Here is a 27,078-nt window from a genome sequence, read left to right on the forward strand (position 1 = left end):
AATTATACTATGGTTGTTAATTCTCCTTGAGTTTGATTTTACCGTTGTGGTGAGACCTTTTAAAAGACATGTCATGGTGGATCATTTGTCTCGCATACCCAATGGTGAAGCCCCTATTGGAGTCGATGGTGAGTTGCCCGATACTTCTCTATTCTTAGTCAAAACCATACATTAATGGAGTGAGAAGATTGTGAACTTTCTAGTTAATGGTTTTCCCCCCAAAGAGCTTCGTAAAGACATAGCTCGAAAAGTGTTAAAAGAATGTGAACCTTACTCTCTCATTGCAGGAACTCTCTACAGGCTGGGGAAGGATGATATTCTTAGACGTTGTGTCCATGAGGATGAGTATTTATACATACTGCAAGAAGCCCACATGGGTATAGCCGGTGGACAATTCTCAGGGGAACTAACAGCTAGAAAGGTGTTGCAATCAGGCTATTGGTGGCCTACCTTATTCAAGGATGCATCACTTTTTGCAAAAGGATGTGATGAATGCCAACGTTACAAGGTCACACAACGAAAGGATAGGATGTCCTTACATCCTGTTAAAGTGACTCAACCATTTGAAAAATGGGGTTTGGACTTTGTAGGCCCAATTAGTCCGGCAGCTCGTAGCACTCAATCTCGATATATTATCGTTGCCACTGACTATGTGACAAAGTGGGCGGAAGCCAGGGCGACACGTAAGGCCGATGCGAGGTCAACTGCCAAATTTCTCTTTGAGAACATTATTACAAGATTTGGTTGTCCCTTTGAGATTGTGAGTGACAATGGTACTCATTTTATAAATGGAGTAATAAAAGAACTCACTACCAACTTTATGATAGCTCACCATAAGTCCACACCTTATTATCCACAAGCAAATGGCCAAGCTGAGAGCACCAAGAAGACCTTAATCTCTATCTTAACCAAAACGGTGGAAGCTCATCACACAGATTGGGATTTAAAGCTTACATCGGCTCTATGGGCTTATCATACTGTGTACAAAGTTGCCATTAACTGCACACCATTCAAGATGGTGTATGGCCAAGAAGCGGTTATGCCATGGGAGTTTGTCATTCCTAGTCTTCGAGTAGCTTCTCAAGAAGGTTGGGATAGTAACCTTAGTTAAGCAATTATATATCCTTGAAAGGCTAGATGAAGAGACGCAATTAACTGTGCAAAATGCACTTGTGGAGAAAGATAGGAGGAAGAAATGGTTTGACCATCATCTAAAGAACAAAGATATCAATGTTGGTGATAAAGTCCTTATGTATGGAGTGTGTAACAAAAAGAAAAAGTTGAAATATGCGGAAAAATGACCATATAGAGTATGTGAGATCACCCCACAAGGAACTATTCGTGTGGAGACTCTTGATGGAGTTGAAACCATTGGATTCCTCAATAGGAGCAAATTTAAAAGATACTATGATTCTTTAAGCCAAGAGGAGCTACGTGCCATCCATACAAAAAAGGCAACCAAGGCACAAATAGAATTGAAGAAGATACAAGCTCAAGCTAAGGCTAAGGAGCGACAACAACACATAAGACGAAAACGAGAGGCTAAACTTGGAGTCACACATGCATTCCATGTTGAAACCAATGAGGATTGGTTGGACTCTGACACACCTCTACGATACCCTATTGAGCTAAACAGCACCTATGGAAAAGTGCTATATAACGCCTTGTTGGACACGAGTGCTAAATATAATCTGCTATCATATGGGGTGTGGTGTCAGTTAGGGAAGCCACCTCTATCTGAGAGTATTATCCAAGTCAAGGGTGTCAACAAGAAAAAAACTACGGTTTTTGGAATCTAGCACACTTCTGTCAGTTATGACAATGGGGTTGTAGCTCGAGACTTTTTGGTCATGCCTGTTGGAACTATGGAGGGTAATATAAACCTAGGACGCATGTAGATGATAGCCACCAAATGCACTATTGATTGGGGGACAGGGGGTGTCACAACACAGAAACCAACTCTTAGCCCTGCCACTCAAGCCATAGTCCCTGAGATATTGCCTCTTAAGGAAATAAAACCCAAAACATTGCATGTCCAAGAGGTTGAACCATATGTCCCCATAGCCCAACTCTCTAGAGCTTCAACTGATGTAGCTGAAATAAAGCTTGAGACACACAAGACCCATCCCAATATAACAAAGAAAACATACAAGTGCGTCCCTAAAGCTTCTTTAGCAACCATAGCCAGTGCTAAAAGACAGGAGCTTGGTAAGAGACGTCCCATTCGTCCCAAGAAATGTAAAGAAACGTTGCATTCGATTCCTAAAAACTATTGGAAGCCAAATCTGGGTGCCAAAACGTAAATTGTGCTCTTACTTGTCACCGGGCCCATGTGAGCTTAATCCAGTGGCTCCAAAACAAATTGAAGATCGCAGAAAGGAAAAAATCACGGAATGTGACACACCCGCTCCAGAGCTAGTTTGGGTACCAAAGAAAGAACAATTTTGAGAAATCAAATGAAGCTTTTTGCTCTTCATGTAGTTCCTATATGGAAATAAAATCTTCGGCACAACCTCCACCTACCATTGTACATATCCATACAAGCAAGAAAGAGTTTGCACCTCCTGTTGTAAGTTCACCACCTACAACAATGTTGCAAATAAAATCATGGGAGAGTACCTTACCACCCGGCAACTAGATGAAACACATAGGGCGGTTGAAAACTATTGGTTAAAGCCTTCACCTATAACAACTTGGAACAACTGGTTTCAAAGGGTGACGACATCATTTCAAACGGTATGATCTACCCAAGGAAGGGGGGAGTGTTTGCTGACAGTCATCATTCACTCACTCCCCTCTCAACCTTTCTCCCTAAATTCTTAATCTCCAATCTTAGGGAATGCATATATAAATCCTTACACTCACAAAAACAAGATAAAAAAGTAAAAGAGCAAGAGACATAGCACAAAATCATAAAAACACATTATGCACAAGAACACAACCCTTGTAATATTTGCACTCTAACCATCATCTATTTGCGTGTACAGATATGGCTAGTACGCTAGAGTCATCCACTACTGCCTTGGGTGAGAGGTACCCTCGTCACTTTTCACAAATGTTTCACATGGTCTTTCCGGTGCTTTCCTGTGAATGGGATTTGGTAGGTACGCTAGCATGTGAGAGGAATTTCGAGGATTTAGAATGGCTGATATGTCTCTTGACCACGACTGATCCATGCTTAGTAGAGAGTGTATCTCCCATTGCACAAGCCTATCCTTTTGACCAAGATGACTATAGGCGTCTAGTGACCTTCTTAGTAAACATGGATACCTATGATGAAGAAGAAGATTTGCATGATTACACAGATGGCACATGATCTCATGGATGATGACTTTGTTTATTTCAACGACGAGGATAGGGGTTTAGCCTTAGGGTTTCCTCCCAATCTCTACAATATCCTATTCCCTTGACTCTCTAGGAGGAGTGCAAATAATTAGTTAGGGTTCCTTATGTTTTTTGTTGTGTTCAATAAGTGTTGGTACCTTTTCCCACTGATGTGCCTCCTAGAGGTATTCTTTGTGTTTCCTAGTGTGTACAGAAACGTGTTGCTGTGGTTAGGATTTGGACCTTCATGGGATCTTTATCTCGCTCAGACTTCAAATCAAGCTTGACCATCAACACAAACAGGTGTTTCTTGTCCATTAGCATTGCCCCTTATCTTTTTTACATCTATGTTTGTCTGCTTTGATTGTGATTGGTAGCATAATATTTAGTGCCTTTGTTTAGTACCAAACATTAAATTCAATGTAATTTTTTGTCATAATCACTTGTCTAGGTTTAAAAATCAAGCAGTCCGACTAAGCTAGTTTGACCAAGTTAGGTGTTAGAGATCTTCTCTTAATACCATGGGGAATGCCTTCTTAATTATCAATGGTTACTTAGGTTCTTAATCCGATTTAGACAGCATTGTGTGAAATGTACTAGGGCTTTCGAGTGGACTTAGTCCCTATTGACCTTTAGCTTAAGTATTATAAAGGGAGTTTACTAGTGTGATGAGCCTGGGGAGGTGTAACAGTTTTATATAACCCCCCAAAGTTACAAAATTAAAATGCTGAAAACGAACAAACAAAAACAAATCAAAGTGCCACAATGTAAAATCTTAAGGTGGAAGTGAAATCTCAACTTGATTTGGTACTTCACTCACATGTATCGCCTATGGTACTAGAGCCCTAGAGGTTCCCAGTGTGGACGCTTTTCCTTGAAAAGCAAAAAACCCAAGGCATACAAAATAAGCACACACATCAAAATTGAATCACTGTGAAAAGACTTTGGGGGTCAAAGAAAAGGTAATCAGTCAGCGGTGATTTCATGAGAAATTCCTTTTATGGTAGCTTAACTACAAGGTCTTCTAGGTATAGCCTCTAATCAGCCCTCGAACATGAAATACTTGGCTCTCGCGATTAAACAACTTAATTGACCAGAGAAAATTAAGAAGCTTATCCATGGTATTAATAGTCGATCTCTAGTGCCTTTCGACCGTTAAATTAGCGACTCCATACTTGTTTAATTTTTTACCTTTATATATGTTTATGCATTTGATTATATTGCAATTTAATCTTTATTCTTGACAAATGGTTTAAAATTTTATTACCAATAACATTGTTTGCTTACAACTGCATATGCTTTTTAATTCTATATGAGAATGCAATTACTGTGCCAATGTTGTTTGATTTTGCAGTGGCTGAAGAAGGCTAAGGACATTCATCTCAAATGCTCTTCCACCTCGACGAACGAGCTTCAACTCAATAGCTTGTGAGGACGGAATCTACATCAAGAAGGGGGACATGTTAACCCTTACGGCTCACGGACACCATATCACCTACGACAGACGTTGTATTATATACTTGGTAGAGTCAGGTACCGGGCTTGTCGGTCCAATAGGGAAAGGGTAAGAGTGATCGCCAATGAGAGACGCACTCTAACTAGAACATTCAAGGGATTAGTTGGCTAAGCATGGGCACCCAAGTGTGAATGGGGTGAGCTCATATAAAAGTCAACTAAACCTAAAATTCACTCATTCTCTCATTTGTGCAATTGAAGAGTGCTCTTGCTCCATCTCCATCTTCTTCTTCTTCATCTCCTTGTGTGTGTGTGTGTGTGTATGCGTGAGAGAGAGAGAGAGAGAGAGTGTGTGATCGAGCATTGCGGTGGCACGACGGTTGAGCGCGGCATAGCAACGTCTCCCTCTTCTTCGCGACGAGGAATCCTCCACGAAGCAAGCGTAGAGCGGTGAGTGACACACCATGGTCATCTTTGAGCTTACTAGTTTAGGCTTGTTGTGTGCTTGGAGCCATTTGTGGCTCGCACACAGTGTATCGGCAAGTTCCTTGCATTGACACGTGCGACATACGCGCACAGTTTTTATTGGCATTGATATCTATCTTATCCAAAAATTGTCTTTTGTCATACTATGCATTACAATCTTGATGCAATATGTTTATCACCTCTTTCTTCGTATACAAAACCTGAGTTTTCTTTGGCAGTAGTAGCAGCAGCTCATTCAAATGGGCTAAACTCTGAGGTCTAATCATTACTTCATGTAGCGACGTCAAAAAAATATAAAATTTTAAAAAAGAACCCACTACGCTGCGCTTGCAACTGGAACATACAAGTCACTTGATTACTAAATGTTGAACACACTCAAAAGATGCTTAGCAAAACTCTGCAGATTGTCGAAAGTAGTTTCTCATTGTCCCCATTTCACTCCAAAATATCCATGAAATACACAGCACTTCAAAAGGAAACCTAGAGCCTCTCTCTCTCTCTCTCTCTCTCTCTCTCTCTCTCTCTCTCTCTGTGTGTGTGTGTGTGTACTAGTACCTTCTTTACCATTGAAATGGTTAAGACTGCCATTGACACGATGAAGACCACCATGGCATATGATTATGATAGCCTAGTACCATAGCACTTTATACATGCTAGGGATATGTTGGCAGAGGTTCTTGCGGTCCTATTCAATCGTGTCATGTGTGAGCATCTACCTGAGACTTGGAGACTATCTACTATTGTGCATATCTTCACGACAAGTGATCCTACAGAGCCTAGAAACTACCGTACTATTATGATTGAACACACATTGGCACGGTTGTATGCATCTATCCTTGAGCAATAGGTAAGCAGATGGGGAGAGAGAGGGTGTATGGCAACGGGCCGCCGGTTTCAAGAGAGGCTTCTGCACTCTTACCATATTCTAACACTCATAGCCATCATTGAGGAGGCTAGGGCACATGGGAGACGAATTTACTGTAGCTTTGTGGATTTCCACAAAGCATTTGACATGGTGTCCAAAGATGGGAGTGCCCGATGAGTTGATTTGGGGATCATGGCTCTACACAAATTAGTGGTGGAAAATGTAAGCACTTCAAAGGGCATATCTAATTTAGTACACGCCACTATCAAAGTGAAACAAGGTTGTCCATTGTCTCACTAAATTTGGTATAAATATAGATGACAGAGAGGGTGACAGAGGTGCTCAACTGGCAAGGCCATGGATTCCATTGTTGTTATATGTTGATAATATTGTGTTGATCTCTCACCCACCAGAGGGTATGCAACGACATTTGGATGCATTACATAGCTTTGCGGAAAATAGTGGATTGTAAACCTTGGTAAAACTTTACCAAGGTTATGGTGTTTATCACCACACCGCAGTGGATCAGGAGATCAACACCTACAATCACTTATGGTCAAGAGACTCTGGAGTACACAAATGCATACACTTATCTTGGGGTAGTCTTCAGTGGGCCAAGGTTCTCTTTGTAGAGATTAACAGAGACTAGACTAGCCATAGCATATGCTGCCTTGGGAGGATTGGAGAGTATGTGTTCACAACTTCAATCCAAGGAACCCCGAAGAAAGCTATGCCTCTTTGATGCCTTAGTAGCTTCAACTATGCTCTATGGGGTTCAAGTTTGGGAACCCTCTATGGGTCCGGATGGGTGGAGAGGTATGGAGAGGCCCTTCGTATCTATGATCTCTTGGGTGATTAGGTACAAGGCCTTCATGCCACATAAGATCATTAGTGGAGTTAACATCCCCCCCAATGGAGATAGAGGCACTTACCAAATCAGTCTCCTTTAAGTACAGCTTATGGGATACTACAGAGAGAGATAGGCCAACTTGGCCCTTGAGTCCTCCAGACAGTTAGGTTTACAAGGGGACACGTCATGCCAATATGCATGGATGTCATCATGGTTCCACTTACATGGCTTCAACATGGACAGCTTAACTCTCTTCCATTACTCCCGTGATGCACTATCAATGTCTCTTGCACGAGAAATTACTAGTCAATCACCACGACCTAAATAGGTTGGACACCAAGAGGACATGGATACAACCGATGCAAGAGTTGGGCACAAAGATGACTTTTTATAAAGAGCATCTTCTCCAACAAGGTATTGGTTTGTGATTTGACCTAACTATATGGATACACATCTATCTTCCCGGTTACAATGTGCAATTGGTTAGATCTGGACTTCTTCACACCGGCTTGAGACTAATAGATTTAGAGGGATACCAACAACCAGTAGGATATGCCGCCTATGCCATAGAGAGTCATGCATTATATCTATCAATGCACAATGTTTTACGAGATACAAGGTCACTATTGTCTATTCAGAGAAGGCTTCCGACCTTTTTCTAAAGTTATGGGCTACCAAAGACCAGAGACGTCTAGAATATATCTACACAAACAAAGAGACGTATTTACTAATGAGATTTGAAGAGAGAATTCCGAAGGCAAATTATTCGTATCCTCTACTGTAGCCTCTGTTGATGCTGTGAAGTTCCTTATTTGCGGGCATCTTGATCTCCCTAGCTACAATGCTCAATCAATGAGTATTGCAGGTGAGTATGAGCTGAGCTTTACAATGGTGATTTCTTCTCTTATTTGTCCAATATCTAGTTTGAAGAAATCAAATATGATATTAGATTCATGACCCATCTCTTGTATTGGGCACCCACTGTATCAAGGATCACACATACCCCACACGGTCCCGGCTAGCAGCACGTATAAATGTATTTTATCATCACTTTTTTGTACCTAGACATGGTATCAAATTCACCTAGGTCCTTTTGGCCTTCTAAAGACATTAATATATCACTTAATTTCACATCTCTCTCTCTCTCTCTCTCTCTCTCTCTCACGCACGCACGCACGCACGCACGCACGCATGCGCCAAATCAGTCTCCATTACACAGCCTATAGGATACCAAAGACAAATATGCCAGATTGGCCCTTGAGCCCTCCAAACAGTTAGGGTCACAAGAGGACACATCATGAGGTACGCACAAATGTCTATATACTTCCAGGTACATGGCTTCTACATGGACAGCTTGCCGCCCTTTCAAAACTCCATTAATAGGACACGAAGATGGCTCCCTGTAGGAGCATCTTCTCCAACTCCCAAGGGATGGATTTGTGATTCGACCTTGCTATATAGATACACATCTCATGGGTTACAATGGGCCATTGGCCATATACAAACATCTTCGCACCAGCTCGAGATTGAGATTGGTAAATTCAGAGGGATACTAACAGCCAACGGGATATACCGCCTCTGCCACACAGAGCCAAAGACAAAGATGCCGTATATTTGTTGGTGCACAAAGTATTACAAGATGTGGGGTTGCTTCCACCGTCTATTCAGAGAAGGTTTCAGACCTTTCTCCCGAGTCATGAGCTATCGTGACCAGAGATGTCTTGGATTGTACTTGCTTGAGTTATACAAACACAGACATTACTGAAGAGAACTGGAAAAAGACGATTATACCAGACACTAGACAAAGAGGAGCAGCCACCACTGCAAAGCTCAAGCCAAACTCACACCCGTGGTACTCTAATAGACCAAGCATTGGAGTGAGAGAGATCAACACGCCCCGGACCGAGGAGAGGAGCTTCACAGCATTGAAGAGACTACAACAGAGGATTCGAGCCATACTGTCTCGACATCTGGAGTGCAGATGAGGATGGATTCAATAATCACTCATACCCCAGGAGTACTTCTAGTTTCATTTAATTTTTTGTACCCAGGCATGGTATCAGATTTGACAGTTTGTGATCGTCTGGTCTCATGTCTTCAAGACGTTAATCTCTCTCTCTCTCTCTCTCTCTCTCTCTCTCTCTCTCTCTCTCACACACACACACACACACACACAGACACACATACGTGCACGCACGAATGCACCAATTCACCATCAAACTGCTAATTTCACATAAGCTGGCTCCCAAATTGATTTCACTGAAAAGTGACGGGCGGTCAATTCACAAGAAGCAATCAAGACCACTGCTTTTAGAGGGGGGAAATCAAGACTACAGCTATGGGAAAAAAAACTCTGAAGAATATTGGAGACCATCAGTAAAACATTTCGCACGGATACAACCCCACTGGGTCAGTTCTAATCTGGGGTATGTAAAATCTCATTGGTTGTTCACATGCCCATGTTCACATGCCTGGCATTGCAAAAGCTGAAGGAACTCTTGACCAGCCCATCATTAAATGTCCATTTACAACTCCACAATTACTCAGACTAACCTCAAGATGCTGAAGCTAGCGCTACCTTTTAATGACAAATCAATACCAAATAATGCTCGAGAATATACAAAACTTTCCCCTAAGAAACATAGCAGGGAGTTTACTGTGGTAGTAAGGGGTTACAAAACCTGCATACTAGATAGACGTAACTGCTTTGGACCCCTATAAGGTGCTATCTATACAGAAATTGGCTTCATAGACCATGGGAACCCCCTTTATCGATGTCGATAGCCCCGAGCCACATTAGGCAGGCTACTGTGTGCCCTTGCGCATGCTGGCAGCTCACTACCATCATGTGCATTTTCATCTTCCTTCAAATTACCACTAACCTTCCCACAACATCCCAAAGTAAATTCTCTGTGGTTGCATTTGCTATTGGCAAGATGGCATCAGAAACAGGGCACGACTTGTCGGAAATCCTTGGGCCATATGAGGCAGCAATTCTGATTTTGCTGGTTGTGAAACCCCTAACATGTGTCTCAGGATTCCATTTAATCAGCCATTGTATTGCATGCGCTGATGTTGAGATTGCTGCTGCTGTGGCTGCTGATTGAATGATGGGTTATACTGAGTGAATGGTTGAGAATACATTGGATTCATCAAGCCCTGCACCCATGAAGAAGATATCAATATAACTCTTAGCAACAGAATGCTAAGAGAACACTTGATATTATACCTGCGCAGAAAGCTGCCCACCCAGCCCAAAATGCGTCTGACTTGAAGGATCATCTTGGATCCGATCATTATAACCTACTTGCGTAAACAAGCCTTGAGACCCATGCGACATATAATCCTGCAAATGAGATTATACAGAATAATGAAGGTTTGCCCAGTTTCACCACACAATAACTGCCAGTGCAACACATCGTATACCTGCGAGGCAAAGTCATTGCCTGGAGATGCATGTGTAAACCCACCCTGTGAGCTAGAATTCAAGTAGTCCCCAACAAAAGACCCCTGCGTTGCCTGAGTCACGTAATCACCATACCCACCTTGACCGGCCTGCAGATGGTTAATGAGTGGAATTGACATGATTAAAGGAATGTGAAGTTATTGATGAGAAATAAGCACTTGTCGCATTATCACCAAACAAAGACTACTTACCTGGGTACTAAAATCAGCCACAGTGTAAGCCACATGAGAACCCTGGCTCTTAAAGTCATCACCCAGGAAATCCTGCCAAAATGTATCAATCAGACGAGCATTAGGAAGCTGGAGCTTTATGATTACACCCACAATCAAATACATCATGCATGACTTTGGCATTTTTAAACATATGACAATTCGCTAAATTTATTTTTGAGGTGACCTAAATGCCTTAAGTTGTTAAGAACCTTCAAGGAGTTCCTCTCTATCATTTCATACCTGCGACATTCCACCGAGCGAAAACCCATCTCGTATATTCTGACTCAACCCTTGAGATGGCATCTGAAACCAAGTCAAGATTGTTTTATCGGTATGCTCACTGGTTTCATAACGGACACAGACATAACATTTTTCTTATACCTGTGTCATCAAGCCTGATTGGGAAAGTGGCCCACCGACCGAAGCCTGGCTACTTGGATTGTCAAGGCCACCAAAATTGAAACCTGATCCAAGATTTCCCAGCTGTTGATTTATCTGATGATGAGCAAGGTGGCCACCTATTGGCCCTCCTGCACTCCCACGCCCAACCCCAAATCCTCTGTTTCCTGTGTGCGGACCTTGAGGAACGCCACCAATGGGTCCATGCAGAGCACCCCTTGAAGGGATTGCATATGGCTGAGTCAGGGGGGCCCCAGGAAAAGCAGGAACTGGAATCCGCGGCATTGGAAAAGGAGCACCACCAGGCTTGTGGCCACCATTTCCGAGAGGTCCCGGTCCAAATGGCATGTATCCCCCTGTCAAACCAAGAAAAAAATTAATATTTGCCAAAAGCATCGGCTTCAAAAGCAGACAACTACACAAATTCTACCACGACCATCCATCTTCCCCCGCCCACCACCACGTCTATCCGCAAAACCTGCTGCACCACTAGCAGCTGCAACAGGAATGAAACCATCTCCTACAACTAAAGATCCACCTCCAGGGAAAACTCGCCGATCCATATAAACCTGTGGACAGAAAGGAGTGGCATTCAGTGCTGCAATATTGTAAAAATCCTCAGAAGTTAAAGTTGATTTTGAAAAGCAGACACAGACTGAGATCTGAGAAATAATCTTACTTTCTTTGGTTTTTGAAACTGAACCATACTCTGCTTCAAATTATTGAGTGGTCCTTCAACCAGACACTCATGTTCCTGTGCCAATCCAATAGAAAAATGAGCCTTGGTAAGGTTCATGAAAAACGTACATGGGAGTTCTGCATCTAAACTACTGCCTTTTGAAAGGTTTAACTAGAAACATGCTAGCTTGCCCAATCTGCACATGCGTATGGGAATAACAAATGTGCGCCAAAAGTCACATGTGCAAGGAGCCAGCCCTACGAAACCTATCAAGCATTGTCTGTATCCTAATCAAAATTCTAGAACAGACTTGTAACCATACACAATAGATACACCAAAACATATGTGGAAGACGGTCAGAATGAGAAGTATTAACATGAACAAGGCCATACCTTGTAATGAGTCAGTAAACTATTCCATAGGGGCTGTTTGCTAAGAACTTTAGGGTTGCCCAGAATCACTATTCCATAGCGAGCCCTAGTCAGCGCAACATTCAAGCGCCGAGGATCGTTAAGAAAGCCTATTCCCTGCAAAATAAATAGAGGTCTATAACCACTCTGCAACTTTCTTGACTGTATAGCAAGCTGACCATCACCAGCAGCACTTGCCTGGTGTTCATTGCTTCTAACACAGGAAAGGATGATAAAATCCTTCTCCCTCCCTTGAAAGGAATCTACACTAGCAACCTGGAAAGTACCATAATCCAGTGAGCACAGCACCAACCGCGCACAATGCATCACACGAATGTATTTTTTTCTGTGTAAAATAATACCTCAATCTCCTTATACAATGTCTGGCGCAATGAGCCAATCCTTGACATGTGATTGACAATGTAAGCTCTCTGACCTTCATAAGGTGTTATCACACCAATCTGAAACAACAATGTGAATAAGATCCTGTCAACCACTGCAAATTTGCAAAAGATCAAGAGGAGAGAGCTGAAGGAACTTCACCTGGCTAGGCAAGACACCTGTCTTCAAAAAAGTGGTGACAATCTTCTCAACATTTGCAGCTTCTGTCCTGTTGAGATATGATGTACCACTTGCACTTATTTCTTCCTGGCCCATCTGTTGCACAGGATAAAATAATTTCAGAAGTAAAACTAACACTCATTAATCGCATAAAGATAGATAGTCCTCTTTTGATGTACGAGTGCAAAAGCCCATTGAGCTGAGTACTAGTAAGAAACAAAAAAAAAACAAAGCAAGGACCCCCCTCCAGAAGAAAGCATGAGAATGGTAGAACAGTCAACCAATTACCCAGTTAGAGCAGGTCCTGCCTACAAATGAGCACAGCACACCCAAAAAAAAAAAAAAAAGATTCTTATTAAAGATTTTTAGCATTCAAAGTAAACAGCAAACAAAACAGATAATCTAATGCCCAAATGCAGGAGACAAGTCCATAAGAAATCAAGCCCTATTAGCTTGTATTCTCCACTGTGACAGCACCGTACTAGTACCTCTCTCTGCGCAAGCCCTTGAAAAAAGCACAGTGCAAAACAAAGAGAAGTCAAGGTGCTAGACACAGAAAGAATGGAAGTCGGAATAACAAACAAGAAAATTAAAGAGCACGAAGGGCACACAGTAGGAGGAATTCTATAAACAGGCCAAGAAGATCTTTCAATCAAAGCAAACAGATGCGGGCTACCACTCCAGAACACAAAACAAAAAGTATGACCAGGCCTGCACCAAAAATGTTCACCAAGCAAACTTATGCCAAAACTGTCTACAATTGCAGACCTGCACATAGAAAAACATCGGCCTATTAGGTACAGGCCAAGGGAAATCAATTCCCACAGTCAATCTCTCATTCATGGTGATGCCATTTTGTAACGTGCCCTCGTAGAAGTTGTTTGAGGGAAACTCTGAAAGGGACGGATGCATTCGATATTGCACCTGGAAGAAAATACGTACAACAAAGATGAGAACCTAAGCGAACAACAAAGTCCTTGCTTTAATGAATTTCACTATACTAAAGCCTACCACCAAACGTATAGGCTTGACTCCGAGCAAAACCAAACGTTCAAATAAAGACTGGGCAAGGCCAGCTCGTGCTGCTTTCTTACACATTATCACAGGGCCAAGCTGACAGTGATCTCCCACAAGGACAACCTGCCAAACACATGAAATGCTCAATAACAAGGAATAAATGCAAACCAGTAAGCAAGGTTGCACCGAAAAAAAAAAACTTACCTGCTTTGCACCTAGTACTAAAGGTATTAAACACTCTGGTTCCGTTGCTTGAGTGGACTCGTCAATCAAAACCTGCAGCCAATTTGTGGACAGTAACTTTGAACTACGTACTGCCAAATGTTAGGCATAACAAACCTTGGGCAAAGCAAAGAATTTACCTGTCTGAATCTAAAGTTTAGCAAACGAGGGTCACCAGCACCAACACAAGTGCAGCATATAACATCTGCACTCTGTGCAATTTCGCGTTCTGTTGCCCTCTTTAGCGCCTTGTATTTCTTTTCATCAGCACTAGACAATTCACCTGATTCAGATATTATTTCAAGTATCAACACTTTTAATCAAAGCAAGAAGACCTTATAAACCAGCAGAAGATAACCAAGGTAGTAGTACTCTAAACGGAATACCTTGTTCATCTTTCAAAAGTTGTAGCTTGTGAAGCTCGCTTTTATCTGAAGTGTCCAGATGTTTGACCTGTTTTACACACACTGTTAAGCCACTTTCTCCCCTCCAATCTCCCCTTCTCTGTACACCACAATCTTATAAAGAAAAGTTATTCAGAAACCTGGAAATTTTTCATCTGGAAAAATCCAGAGGACAACTGGATATGTTTGAAGGTTTTATATTACATACCTGCAAGTTTTGTAGGTTTCTCCTCTCTTGATACGTAAGGGGAAATTTTTATAAAACGGAATACACTAAACCTAGATCTTTTCCAGATAAATACAAACTGGCTCAACCTAACAGTCTTATATACAATAAACTTGGATATTTTTCCAGACAAATCTTTCTTCCACTAAGTTACCCTTCTATCCCCCGTGATATTCTCCAAAGTATGAAGATTAAGGCTAAATGTTTCCATTGATGCCTTTGACAACATTTGCTGGTGGATAAATTAGCTAATAAAGGCAGTTGAACGCATGTCCACATAAAACTTCCAACCTCACCCCTTTCTTGTAAAAATAACTTCCTCAACTTTTCCCTTTCTTTTGCACCCAGACACTAAGCAGGATGCCTAGCCTTTCAGGCATTTTCAAAGCGGTTCAAGAATACAAACCTGATAATGCAAAGTAAGATGCTCCACAGGAGAACTGACAGCCTCTCTCGACTTGGCACATAATCTAACCACCTGCAAGGCCATGCACATAATAATTCTAAGATCGTGCTCCAGCAAAGGGCAGAAGTAACAGATCTTACATCTACAAACCTTCAACCCTGTAGCACTTATTTTCTCTGCAAGTTGGTCGACGGCCACGTTGCTCGGGGCACAAACAAGAACCTTCATCAATAAGAGCATGATTCAATGTCATTGTTTCAGAGGATCGAGAAAACAGGCATCACAAGAATAGGAGGAATAATCCATGTACCTGGCCCTGTGATTGTCTTGCGAGGTGATAGACAATAGCAGCAGAGGTGACAGTCTTTCCGGTCCCAGGGGGTCCTTGAATTAAGCTCACAGGTTTTTGCAGCACACTTTTCACAGCATGAACCTAGATAAGCACAAGGTTATAAGTATCATGATGAACCCTACGTCCATTAAAATTTTACTTTTCCAATGACACACGAAATGGGAAACCTCAAAAAACAATACTCTCAGACTATCTGATGTCAAAACAGAAAGAGAAGGTAAAGTGTGTAATAGTTTGCATGGGTTTAGGCTATAGCCCAGAAAATAGAAATAATCAATCCACGAAGGGACTGCAAGTCAATTTCCTTCACTTCATAATAGATTTGGAGTCCAAGCCAGGTACTGCAAAATGTAAAACTCGCTCAAAACAAAAAACTCCAAACAAGCTTTTCGATTCTTAGGCACTAAAATTTTTACCCGACATCAATATACCTGGATGAATCTAGGATAAGCCCAAATTACCCTTTAAGGGAAAGTGCAACGTTATAGACCCATGGTAGTTGTCACGGGGACGGGCACCACGTGCCAACAGAAAAGAACAGACTGAACAACTTTAAGCACTTCAAATAACAACTGAACTGAAACATGGGACGGGGAGTGGCGGAGTTCCACCCCAAGAGAGCACTGGCACCAAACCTTGGCGCCGCTTTCGGTATTTCTTTATATTGCTTCAACGACTCTGAGAGAGGATCTCTGTTGATCAACGGGCGGGAATAGAGGTGGTCTCGCCGGCAGGAATAAAGGAGGAAGAGGAGTGCCAAAGAGAGGGAGAGAGGGATCGCTTGGTTTCTTGCCAAAAAAAAGGGAGAGATTGTGGGCTGCCAAGAAAGGGGGCGCTGGGTTTTTTTTTGCTTTTTTTTTTAAGGTTATTAAGTGGGCAACTCGCCTATTTGAAAAGGGTCTGAAACTGTTAAAAACTCAATAAAACCTTATACGCTGAAAACAATGCTTACACATTCACAACCCAAGCGTCCTTGGATGTAGTCTCATGCACAGATGCAACGCTAACATAGACCTCTGTTTTTCCTATAAGGTTCCTCGAAACCCATCTTCATTCAAGTGCTTGCTCATTCTTGTGCACAATTCTAACAAGATACGGACCCTAGCAAAAATATACCTTGGAGCCCTAGTGATTGGGAAATCGGGCCTTCAACAAGGGATAGACAATAGCCTTAGATTTCAGGCTCAAAAAATTACGTGCGTCAGTGCGAGCACAGGAATGAGATGGGGTCCTAAGAACAATGACCCTAAGGCCTAGAATTATTTTTAAAGTGAAAAGTTGAATGGTTTTTAAGTTATTAAGTGTGCCACTTGGCACACTTACCCATGCAAAGTGACTCTCTCACTCTCTCTCTCTCGCCCCTCTCGCATTGGAGAGGTTGGCAGTGCACCTACCTGTCACAAACTCTTGACGTGTCAAGTCACTGAAGAACGGAGCCCCAGCCGAGGGGCCTTAACCCTAAAAAGAAGCACCAGAAGAATTAAAAAATTCCACCAACTTTTGGGACCGTCCGATGGGACCCAAAGCACAAAGGCATTAAAAAAATAAAGCAGGACCAGCACACACTATCCATAAATTGCTGACGTGCCAAGTCAGTGAAGAGCAAAGCCAACCTTCAGATCACACCGAGGGGCCTAAACCCTAACAAGAGCAAGCAACAGCAGAAGAAGAAGTCCTAACTTATGGGACCCCGTCTGATGGGTCCCCCAGTGACAAAGGATTAAAATAAAGTAGGTCCCACACACACACAAAGACTTGCGTAGCAACTGATGACGTGGCAACTGTACTAAAAACCGGGGTTTTGCGTTGACTGCTGATGTGGCAGGTTGTACGGATTTCCGTGATTTACCATGGCAGCTTTTGGGCATTGCTTTTGGACCAGATGCTTTTGAGTTTGAAGGCTTTTCATGTAAACTGCTTTTGGGCCTAGGGCCTTTAAATACGAGGTTAGGACTCATTCTCTAGCATGCTTCCTAGAGAAGGTGTAGAGCCTGCAGTACCGGCTTGTACTGTGTTGATGCAATATAAAGAAATATCGAAAGGGGCGCCAAGTTTGGGACCGATACTCTCTGGGGTGGAATTTCGCCACTCAGTGTCGCGTGTCGTCTCTCTCTCTCAGTTCAATTGTTATTGAAGTGCTAAAAGTTTGTTCAATCTGTTCTCTTTTATTGGCACGTGGTGCCCGCTTGTGACACACACACATGCTGACTTGCGCAGAGATTGATAACGTGCGAAACTATACGAATCTCTGCAATCTTCGTTGGACTTCCAACGGACAAATTGTACATATTTTTGCGGTTCACGCTGACAGTGATGACGTGGCTGCATATATGGATTTCCGTGATTTACGTTGGGTAATTTTTCATCGCCAACTTTTGGGCCAGTTGCTTTTGAGTTTCCAGCTTTTCATGTAAACTGCTTTTCAAGGCCAAGGGCCTTCAAATAAGTGTAGAGAACTCAGTCTCTAGCACGCTTTAGTAAGAAGGTGCAGAGCGCGAGTACCGACACTGTACTGAGTTCAAGTAATATAAAGAAATACCGAAAGGAGCGCCAAGGTTTGGGGCCACTACTCTCTGGGGTGGAATTCCACCACCCCGTGTCGCGTGTGCTCTCTCTGTAAGGTGCAACGGAAGTAAATGTTGAACTTTGCTCAAGATGAGTGCTCCGAACTGTGCTCAAGGGTTCCTTTTACTTACGGAAAAGAGAGCCTTCCATTCCTTTAGCGAGAGAGTGCAAATGATCACAAACAAAGTGGGTAAACATTGTGCATGAAGGTGTTGAGACTGAGAGAGAGAGAAGACTACGACACCAAAATGTTGTCAAACCCTCCTCCAAAGGCCCCACTCTATATCACGAGAGGTCTATGCTATTGATTGCACAAATCTCTACAATGGTCCAAATGCAATGGTCTTGCCGACGATGTCGACGACGATGATGGCGATGACGAGACTGGCTGAGAACTGAAAACGCTAGGGGCTGAAATCTGCAAATCTTGTATCTGCTGAATTCTGACTCTATGTCGGTGAGCATGACGATGCGACGACGACGATGCTGAAATCTGCGAATAGCGGGCTGAATCTGCACGCTGGCTGATCTGACCTTGCGGCGAGGATCTGCTACAGGAAGGTGAGATTTGCGAGGTTCGGGGAGGCTGATCTATTGTCTGTTGCAAAAACGCTAGGGGATCTGTCGTGAATCTGCTACTAACGCCGGGCTGATCTGCAACTGCAAAACGCTGGGGCTGATCTGCAATGGCTGAAAAACGTTGGCCTTTCTTGATGGCTGAAAACGCTAAGTTGTTCCGCCGGGGTCTTGCTGAGAAGGTGCACTGCCAGACAATTGCGTCTCTGCTACCTCTTCTGTCAGAAAGTACTAACGCTAGCTTTTCTTATATATTGTCTTAGCGAAATTGCCCTACCCAGTTTCCCAACAAAGTCACTTATTAATAATAAGTGAAAAATGGCCCTTTAACATTGGCTGCCGCTGATTGTTCTGGAAAGTTCTCAACAATTAGCTTGGGGTACTTTCTTACATGCACTACAATTGTCCGTGCAATTAATCTGTCACAAAGTGATGACGTGGCGGACAGCAGAAACCCTAAAATTCCTGCAAACCCTAATTTTTGCCAAAAACCCTAATTTCCGGAAATCGCAGAGGCTTCAAAAAAAAAATGGGGAGAATGATGAGCGACCCGAATTTTGAAAAGACTCTCTAAGAGAGAGAGAGAACTGATGCTTTTTATTTTAAAAGCTTTTGGGGCTCTGCTTTTGGGCATCCCTTGTAACCTTTAAATTAGTGGTGAGGGCCTCACTTCTCAGAGCATCTGGACGCAAAGTCTGAGAGTGAAAACCTAGCCACTCTCTTGTACTTTTATTTGATTAATATAAAAAGAAATACCGAAAGGGGCGCCAGTCTTTGGGGCCAATATCTCTAGGCACGGAACTCCGCCGGGCAAGTGTACATCTATTGCGATCTGTGAATTGTTTTGAAGTGGTTATTTGGTGTTGTCGCGGTTGATTCTTGACTTGGAGTGTCCAAGTCTGTTACAGTGGTATCAGAGCACGGCCGATTTCTCTTCTATGGGAAATCCGATCCCCAAAATTTTTTTTCCGCGGCACCTATGGCTTCAGGCAATGATCAGTCGACTCCCTCTGCATCTGGAGATGCGGGCTGGGATCACAACGAAGATTCAGACAGAGAGTATGGCTCGCCTCGGCCTACTCAGGCGGAGCAAAGAGAGATGGAGCGTCGTCAATTGATTGGCGATGCAACAAAGATGATGCTCAATTTTTGCCAAGGACCCGAAGATGGAAAAATATATGAACCAGACCTCTTTGGAAGAGATACAGATGGAGTGGCAAAGAACCACAACACCACACCCGAAACCCGCTCTCAAGAAACCTTCTGCCTCCAAGAAATATACGGAGAAGGAACTGGAGAACGTGGTTGATGCAAGGATTACTCAGCTTTTTGCCGCGCAAAAGAAAGCCAAAAAGCACCGAAAAAGCAAAAGAAAACCGCTGACTTTCCGGGATATTTGGGTCGTCAATCGACTTTTGACAAGGCAAAGAAACAAAAGAAGCGTGTTCGATTTGAAGGAGTACCCAGTTCTTCTTCTTCTTCTTCTTCTTCTTCTGACAGTTCTTCTAGCTCTTCAGATTCGAGCGAAGAAGACAGAAATAGTAAAAAGCAAAGCAAGAAACAAAGCTTCGGAAAGGGCAAGAAAAAAGGCAAAGAAGGCTACATCTCGCCCAGAGACTGACAGTTCTACTGAGGACTCGTCTACAGACAGCTCAGATTCCGATGATGGAAACTTTTATGCGAACAAGAAGAATTTTTTACAAAGCCAACCAGTATGACTTTCTCGAAGATGAAAGCAAGAAAGTCCGAGAGTTTAAAGAAGGTGGCCACTCGATCAAGTTTGATACTTTTTCAGGATACTCGAATGCTTCGAAGGCTTTGTCTTTTTTCAACAGTTTGACATCGCTTTCGCGGGAGGACGCTATTCAGAGCACTCCAAGATTCGGAGAGCTGCCTCTTACTTTAAGGGGAATGCTCGTGCTTGGTGGTCCACGCTTCTATTAAGCAAGACTGTGCCAGTTACATGGCTGAAATTCAAGAGGCTTTTTATTTCTTCTTGGTTGACTCAAGAGTTTGAGCGAGATATACAAGCTGCTTGGAACCATCTCCGGATGACTAAGAGCGATACAGTGAACTCTTATTGTGAAAGATTCTGGAGCTCTTTTCTACCCGCCTCTTCATTCAAGAAGATCTCGTTCAAAGAACAGATTGAGCGGTTTACCTTGGGTCTACCTACAGAGATCCGAGATCACTGCTTGGAATAGAAGTCAGCTTCTATTCAGGAGTTAATGAGTCATGCGAAGCGAGGCTTTGCCATTCACTCTGGCAGTTTGACCTACCCCACAGATAAGGCCATGACACAACGAGCCAAATAGACTTCTGGGAATGAAAGTAGAAAGAAAAAGAGCAACCCAGAGAAAAAAGATGCACGACCCAAGCTTACTCCTGAGGAGAGAGCTCGCTTCATCAGAGAGGGGAAGTGCTTTGGATGCGGGGAACATGGACATATCTCCGCGAAGTGCCCTAAAAAGGCACAGAAAGAACAGAATGATAATGATGACCACAAGTCTGAGAGTTAGAGAGCAGCTAAGGAATGTGGCAGAAAAGGCAGATAGAAAAGCAGAACTGGTACCACATGGCGTGGGACTTGCACCGAATCAAATGAATGAAAGTACAAACTTTGTCGCTTTTTGGGGCAAAGTGAAGGATCAGGAAGCTCTTTTGAAGGAGCCAAGGCCAACTTCTTTTCACTTGGAATTGGCGGCTCGATTTGGAATTACGCCCGACAGACTGACGCCACAGGCAGAGGTAGTTCGACTGGCACCCAGATGGGATGTTGCCATTACACCGAGCATTGGCAAACTTTGTTTGCAATGACAGGGGTGTTCAGGGCACGCGAGTGACGTTCTACTCAGGATCCCTTGGTACCATAAGAACTACGCCGTGGTTGACTACCGGGCCGAGAAAGCGACTTTGATAAATGAAGGGCTTAGAGATTGTACTTGATGAACTTTAGTTTCTTTCTCATTCTTTTGGGAGAGAACTGAACGATGGATAAAGGTTGAATATGTTTTGACCTGAACAAAAGAACGCCAAGATTTTTTCTCCACGCTCATGCCGATTGCTTTTTAGAGGTCCTGAAGATCATACCATTGATCTGATATCTGGAAGCACGTCACCGAACCGGCCACCTTACCGTGTGAGCCGAGTACAAAATGAAAAGATTATGAACCCAGTGAAAGACCTCTTGGAAAAGGGTCTTGTCTAGCCTAGTACTTCCAACGTATTGCTCTCCAGTGTTGCTGGTTTTTGAAGAAAGACGGATCTTGGAGAATGTGCATCGATTATAGCACTCTCAACGAAATCACCATCAAGAACAGATTTCCGATTCCTAGGATCGATGATATACTCGACAAGTTACAGCGATCCTCGTGCTTTAGCAGGATTGACTTGAAGAGTGGATATCATCAGATCGGGATAGCACCAGGAGATGTGTACAAGACTGCTTTTCAGACGACTTTTGGGTTATTTGAGTTTTTGGTGATGCCTTTTGGCTTAACCAATGCTCCTGCGACATTTAACCAGATGATGGACAGGATTTTTCGAGAGTACAGGCTATTTGTTGTCACTTTCTTTGACGACATCATTGTTTTCTCCAAGAATGAGGCAGAACACAGAGATCATCTGCTTCAAGTCTTTCAGGCATTACGATATCACACGTTAGTGATTAATGCAAAAAGAAAAGTGAATTTTTCCTACCAGAGATACACTTTTTTGGGACACATTGTGTCAGCAACAGCAGGAGTGCAAATGGACCCGGCCAAGATAGAGACTATCCGTGATTGGCCCGATTTGAGGAATGTCCATGAAGTTAGAAGCTTCTTGGGACTGTACAGGCGGTTCATACGAAAGTTTGCAGAGGTTGCTTCCCCTTTGCATACCTTGACACAGAAAGGAGTACCTTTTTCGTGGGGACCCACAGAGGTGACTGCCTTTCGGACATTGAAAGAGAAATTGACTACGAGACCTATTTTGACTTTGTCGGACTTGCAGCAGTCATTTAAAGTATATTGTGATGCTTGTGGTCGTAGTCTGGGTGCGGTCTTGATGAAAGAAGGCCATGTCATAGCTTACGAGAGCCGTTTGTTCTCTACGCCGGAGATAACAGCACAGATCTATGAGAAAGAGCTTTTGGCGGTTATCCATGCTCTTACTCAGTGGCGGCAGTACCTACTCGGGGCGGATTTTCCTGTCTTTACAGACCATCAGAGTTTGCGCTACTTCTTGTCACAGAAGCAGCTTTCGGAAAAGCAGATGCGGTGGGCGACCATCTTGTCATGGTTCCACTTCCAGATTGTCCATGTGCAGGGACAGAAGAATGTGGTGGCAGATGCTTCGTCTCGGAAACCGTTGGTTCTGGCTATTTCCGCGATACATCATAGGAGCTTCGAGGATATGGTCGATCAGTATGCCACACATACAGATTTTGCAGATATTTTCACACGGATACGGGATGGGGAGACAGTAGCTGGATACTCCCTTCGGGAAGGCTACTTGATGAAAAAGACTATGTTGTGCGTTACACAGCCGTTGAGGGAAAAGGTTATGGCTGTATGCCACTGTCCACCTTTTACGGGTCACCGCGGCATTGCTACCACCGTGAAGGGGGTAGAGAAATACTTCTTTGGGCCGAGACTCAAAAAGGATGTGAAAGAGTTTGTGCGCAGTTGCTTGGTATGCTAGAAGGTCAAGTTTGACAGGCATAAGGCACAGGGATTGTTACAGCCTTTACCCGTACCCACCCACCCCTGGGAAAGTATTGCAATGGATTTCATTTTTGATCTCCCAAGAACACAGAATGATCACAATGATTTTCCGATTACATGGCACATCTGAGACGATTGTCTCAGACAGAGAACCCAGATTTATGAGTTTGTTTTGGAAGGCAATTTGGGAGAACATTGGCACGCAGTTGCAGTTCTCGTCATCGTTCCACTTGCAGACTGACGGGCAATTTGAGATTGCCAATTCAATGATTTTAGATTTATTGAAGTCTTGTATCTCGGATCAGAAGACTCAATGGGAAACGAACCTATCTTTGGTGGAATTTGCCTACAGTAACACGATACACTCTTCGACGGGGAAGACGCCATGTGAGATTGTTGAAAGTGCTGCGAAGGTTCCATCCTTCCTGAGCACGAAAGATTAGATATTGGAAGCGGATGAATATTCGCGAGATTTGGATACGGCTTTTGCCAAGGTTCGTGAGACTTTGGAGAAGTCTCAAGAACGACAGAAAAAGGCAGCGGATCGCCATCGTCGCGACTTGAAACTGAAGGAGGATGATTGGGTGCTCTTACTTTTGAGAAGGCACGCCTCAGAAAGAAAAAGGGAAAGGAGAGGCTTTTTTTCCAAAGCTTAGTATGTGATACTACGGACCTTTCCAAATTACTGAAAAGATGAATGATGTCTCCTTCTGATTGAAACTGCCAGATACTTGGAGGATTCACAATGCATTGCATGTGAGTCTCTTGAACCCTGTTAAGGGTGATGTGCCTGATGATGGGGAGCTTGATGAGCAACCCGCAGTGGAAGAAAACGAGGAGATCCTTGTTCCTAAACAGATTTTGGCACATAATGATACGAAGAAAGGTAAAGTCCGAAGGCGGTTCTTGGTTTAGTTCAAGAACTTTCCTGCATTTGATGCGAAGTGGATGGAGGAGGAGGACCTAGCAGATACTCCTCGGATTGTGAAACTTTACCTCGATGTTTTGATTTAGCATAGTCTACTCCAAACGGAACCCAAAAACTCAGCTTGGCCGAAGATCTGGTGCAGTGGGATGCACAAGAGGGGAGTTACTCTGCTTCTTTGTCAACAGATTCCTTGATTTTGATACTAAAGTCACTGATGTCTCTTTGAGCTTCAGGGATACTGAGAGCTGACAGTATTCTGCTGGATGACTTTATGAAATGGAATTCCTGATTATGATACTGATTTGTTCTTGACTTCTTGTGAGTGCAGGAACTGATAGACGAAATGACTGCAGCATTTTGGTCTGATTGATCTCGAATAGACATGGTTGCAATAGGGGTTAGTCAATCGGACATCGATGAGATCCCGATTGGACCTAGATGTGATTGCTAGCTACATTGCCGATAAATCATGGTCTAAGATCCGAATGAATGTTGAATGCCCTGTGATGTCCTGTGATGTCTGGTGATGTCCTATGACGTCGGGTGATGTGACTGTCGATTTTGTACATGTGCTAGATGTGTGTTCCTAGTACGTAGGTACTAACAGTCAGTGTCTGCTAAGACGGTTTATGGCTTTTGTCGGTTTTGCAGGCGTAATCGCGGTCGATTACAATGATTTCAAGACAGGGGTATGTCACAAAGTGATGACGTGGCGGACAGCAGAATCCCTAATTTCTGCCAAAAACCCTAAAATTCTTGCAAACCCTAATTTTTGCCAGAAACCCTATTTCCGGAAATCGCAGAGGCTTCAAAAAAAAAAAAAGGGAAAAATGATGAGCGTCGCGAATTTTGCTTTTTTTTATTAAAAAAAAGAGAAAAAGACTCTCTAAGACAGAGAGAATTGATGCTTTTTATTTTAAAAGCTTTTGGGGCTCTCCTTTTGGGGATCCCTTGTAACCTTTAAATTAGTGGTGAGGGCCTCACTTCTCAGAGCATCTGGACGCAGAGTCTGAGAGTGAAAACCTAGCCACTCTCTTGTACTTTTATTTGATTAATGTAAAAAGAAATACCGAAAGGGGCGCCAGTCTTTGGGGCCAATATCTCTAGGCACGAAACTCCGCCGGGCCAGTGTACATCTATTGTGATCTGTGACTTGTTTTGAAGTGGTTATTTGGTGTTGTCGCGGTTGATTCTTGACTTGGAGTGTCCAAGTCTGTTACATAATCCCTGTCAAATGCCTCACAACTCGCGAGATTGTACTTGTGAGCGAGAAATTACAATACTTGCATGACCATTCGCGGCAACCGGAACCCTTTTGAGTTGGAGTGTTGACGACACGGATGATATTTGTGTGTTCCTTCCAGTAGGGATTGGTCGGCTTCGGCATTCTTGCTCCTGTTGCAAGATTCAAGAGTATTGAGCAAAAATCACGCGAACAAAAAGCGTGTGTGTGTAAGAGAGAGACGGAGGGAAACACGAGGGAAGCTCCAACAAGTGTGGAGTAGAGAGAAACACACACGAGAGAGGGAGAGAGGCACATACCTTCACTCTGTAGCAACTCTGCACAGGCTTTTTCTGGTTCTGTTTCAGAGTTTCGTCTAGCAGAAAGGCCTCTGTTTCGAAAAGTGAGTTTTATGGGATTCGTGGGCAAATTTGGGAGAAAATAGGGATTGCTTGGCCAATTTGCTACCTTCCGCGGCCCCAAAAAAAAAAAAGTACGGATTGTTCCATACGTACAATATACGTTATGTACGATATGTACGTACGGTATGGATCCATATGTACGTATGGTCCAACCTTGCGTGTTTCTCCCTTGTGTTTATTGCAAGAATGATTATGCATATAGAAACACAATTAGCGGAAAGTAGACTCTCACTTTTGAGAGCTTCCGAGGAGTTTTGTGGAAGATAAACCCTCGTTTACGAGAGCTTCCCAAAATCTCACAACAAAGGAAAAATCCTCTTGGTAGTCAAAGAGTAGTTTTCTCACTCTCTCAGTCAGAAGCAAAAAAGGAACAAAGAAAGAATAAAGAACGAGCTTTTGCCTCGTTCCTGTGCTTGTAAAGATTCTCCCTAGTAATAAAGATATTCTCTTTATGGGGAGGGGGAGGGGGAGGGGGAGGGGGGGACCAGCCCATCTTCTGGTCCCCAATGACATGTCAAGCTTTTCTCTCTCTTCCAAATTCTCTCGAGTATATGAATTGCATTTAAAGGTTAGTTTACGCTTCCATATTTTTGTGAGAGTGGTATCAGAGCAAGGTCATCTCTCTCTTTCTTAAGAGATTGACCACTCTTGGCAGACTGCAGAAATGGAAGGACGTGAGATAGAGTTCACTCTCCTCCAACAGCAAATGGCAGAGTTGCAAAAAGCTCTCTCCCATCCAGAAGTTCGGAAGATTCTCCATACCCTTGAGGGGGAGGAAGAAAGTGCCAATGGGGTCGGAAGAAATCCTGACCAAAAAGACACAATAACCAAAGAAAGTGTCACAAACCGGTGACGTGGCCAGTGGGCAGCAGAAGCACACATACATACCTTGGCTGGCAGAAAAGCTCGAAAAACACGAGATGTTGACGTGGCATGCCGTACGAACCCTCCGCAATTTGCGGCACCAAAAGCGTTGGCAATTGTACAAAAAAGCAAGCTGCAATTTACACAAGTTTATTGGAAGGTTTTTTTAGGCATTGCTTTCTTTTGGGAAGAGCTTTTGATTTTTAAGCTTTTGGGGCTCTGCTTTTGGCATCCCTTGTAAACCTTTATAAGAGTGGTTTGGGCTCCCACTTCTCAGAGCATCTCGACGCACAGTATGAGAGTGAGACCCTCCCACTCCCTTGTACTTTGAGCACAGATTTAATACAAAAAGGAATATCGAAAGGGACACCAGTCTTTGAGCCAATATCTCTAGGCAAGGAACTCCGTCGGGCCGTGTCGAATCAATTGTGATCTGTGAACTGTTTTGAAGTGAATCTCTA

The 27,078-nt window shown here is 43.3% G+C and overlaps 1 protein-coding gene across 3 annotated transcripts in view; it reads right to left on the reverse strand.

Moving 5' to 3' along the window:
* Positions 1-9,319: 9,319 nt before the first annotated feature.
* Positions 9,320-27,078, reverse strand: part of LBA1 (RNA helicase) — a 28,984-nt gene continuing 11,225 nt past the window's right edge. The window contains exons 10-29 of one of the 3 annotated variants that reach the window (XM_086509513.1): positions 15,293-15,415; positions 15,133-15,204; positions 14,983-15,054; positions 14,333-14,399; positions 14,087-14,229; positions 13,929-14,000; positions 13,719-13,847; positions 13,476-13,631; positions 12,690-12,803; positions 12,509-12,607; positions 12,345-12,422; positions 12,129-12,263; positions 11,737-11,811; positions 11,494-11,626; positions 11,040-11,413; positions 10,899-10,961; positions 10,638-10,709; positions 10,407-10,535; positions 10,210-10,326; positions 9,320-10,139 (exon numbers count right to left, since the gene is read on the reverse strand). In XM_086509513.1, coding sequence (XP_086365639.1) covers positions 10,029-10,139; positions 10,210-10,326; positions 10,407-10,535; positions 10,638-10,709; positions 10,899-10,961; positions 11,040-11,413; positions 11,494-11,626; positions 11,737-11,811; positions 12,129-12,263; positions 12,345-12,422; positions 12,509-12,607; positions 12,690-12,803; positions 13,476-13,631; positions 13,719-13,847; positions 13,929-14,000; positions 14,087-14,229; positions 14,333-14,399; positions 14,983-15,054; positions 15,133-15,204; positions 15,293-15,415 — 2,334 coding nt within the window. In that variant the 3' untranslated portion in view covers positions 9,320-10,028. Of the gene's footprint in view, positions 10,140-10,209; positions 10,327-10,406; positions 10,536-10,637; positions 10,710-10,898; positions 10,962-11,039; positions 11,414-11,487; positions 11,627-11,736; positions 11,812-12,128; positions 12,264-12,344; positions 12,423-12,508; positions 12,608-12,689; positions 12,804-13,475; positions 13,632-13,718; positions 13,848-13,928; positions 14,001-14,086; positions 14,230-14,332; positions 14,400-14,982; positions 15,055-15,132; positions 15,205-15,292; positions 15,416-27,078 lie in introns of all 3 variants that reach the window. The other 2 variants (XM_086509512.1, XM_086509511.1) reach the window with 2 other exon arrangements.

The sequence above is a fragment of the Adiantum capillus-veneris genome, chromosome 3 (assembly GCF_014529385.1).
Source record: "Adiantum capillus-veneris isolate H3 chromosome 3, ASM1452938v2, whole genome shotgun sequence".
Taxonomy (NCBI): Eukaryota; Viridiplantae; Streptophyta; class Polypodiopsida; order Polypodiales; family Pteridaceae; genus Adiantum; species Adiantum capillus-veneris.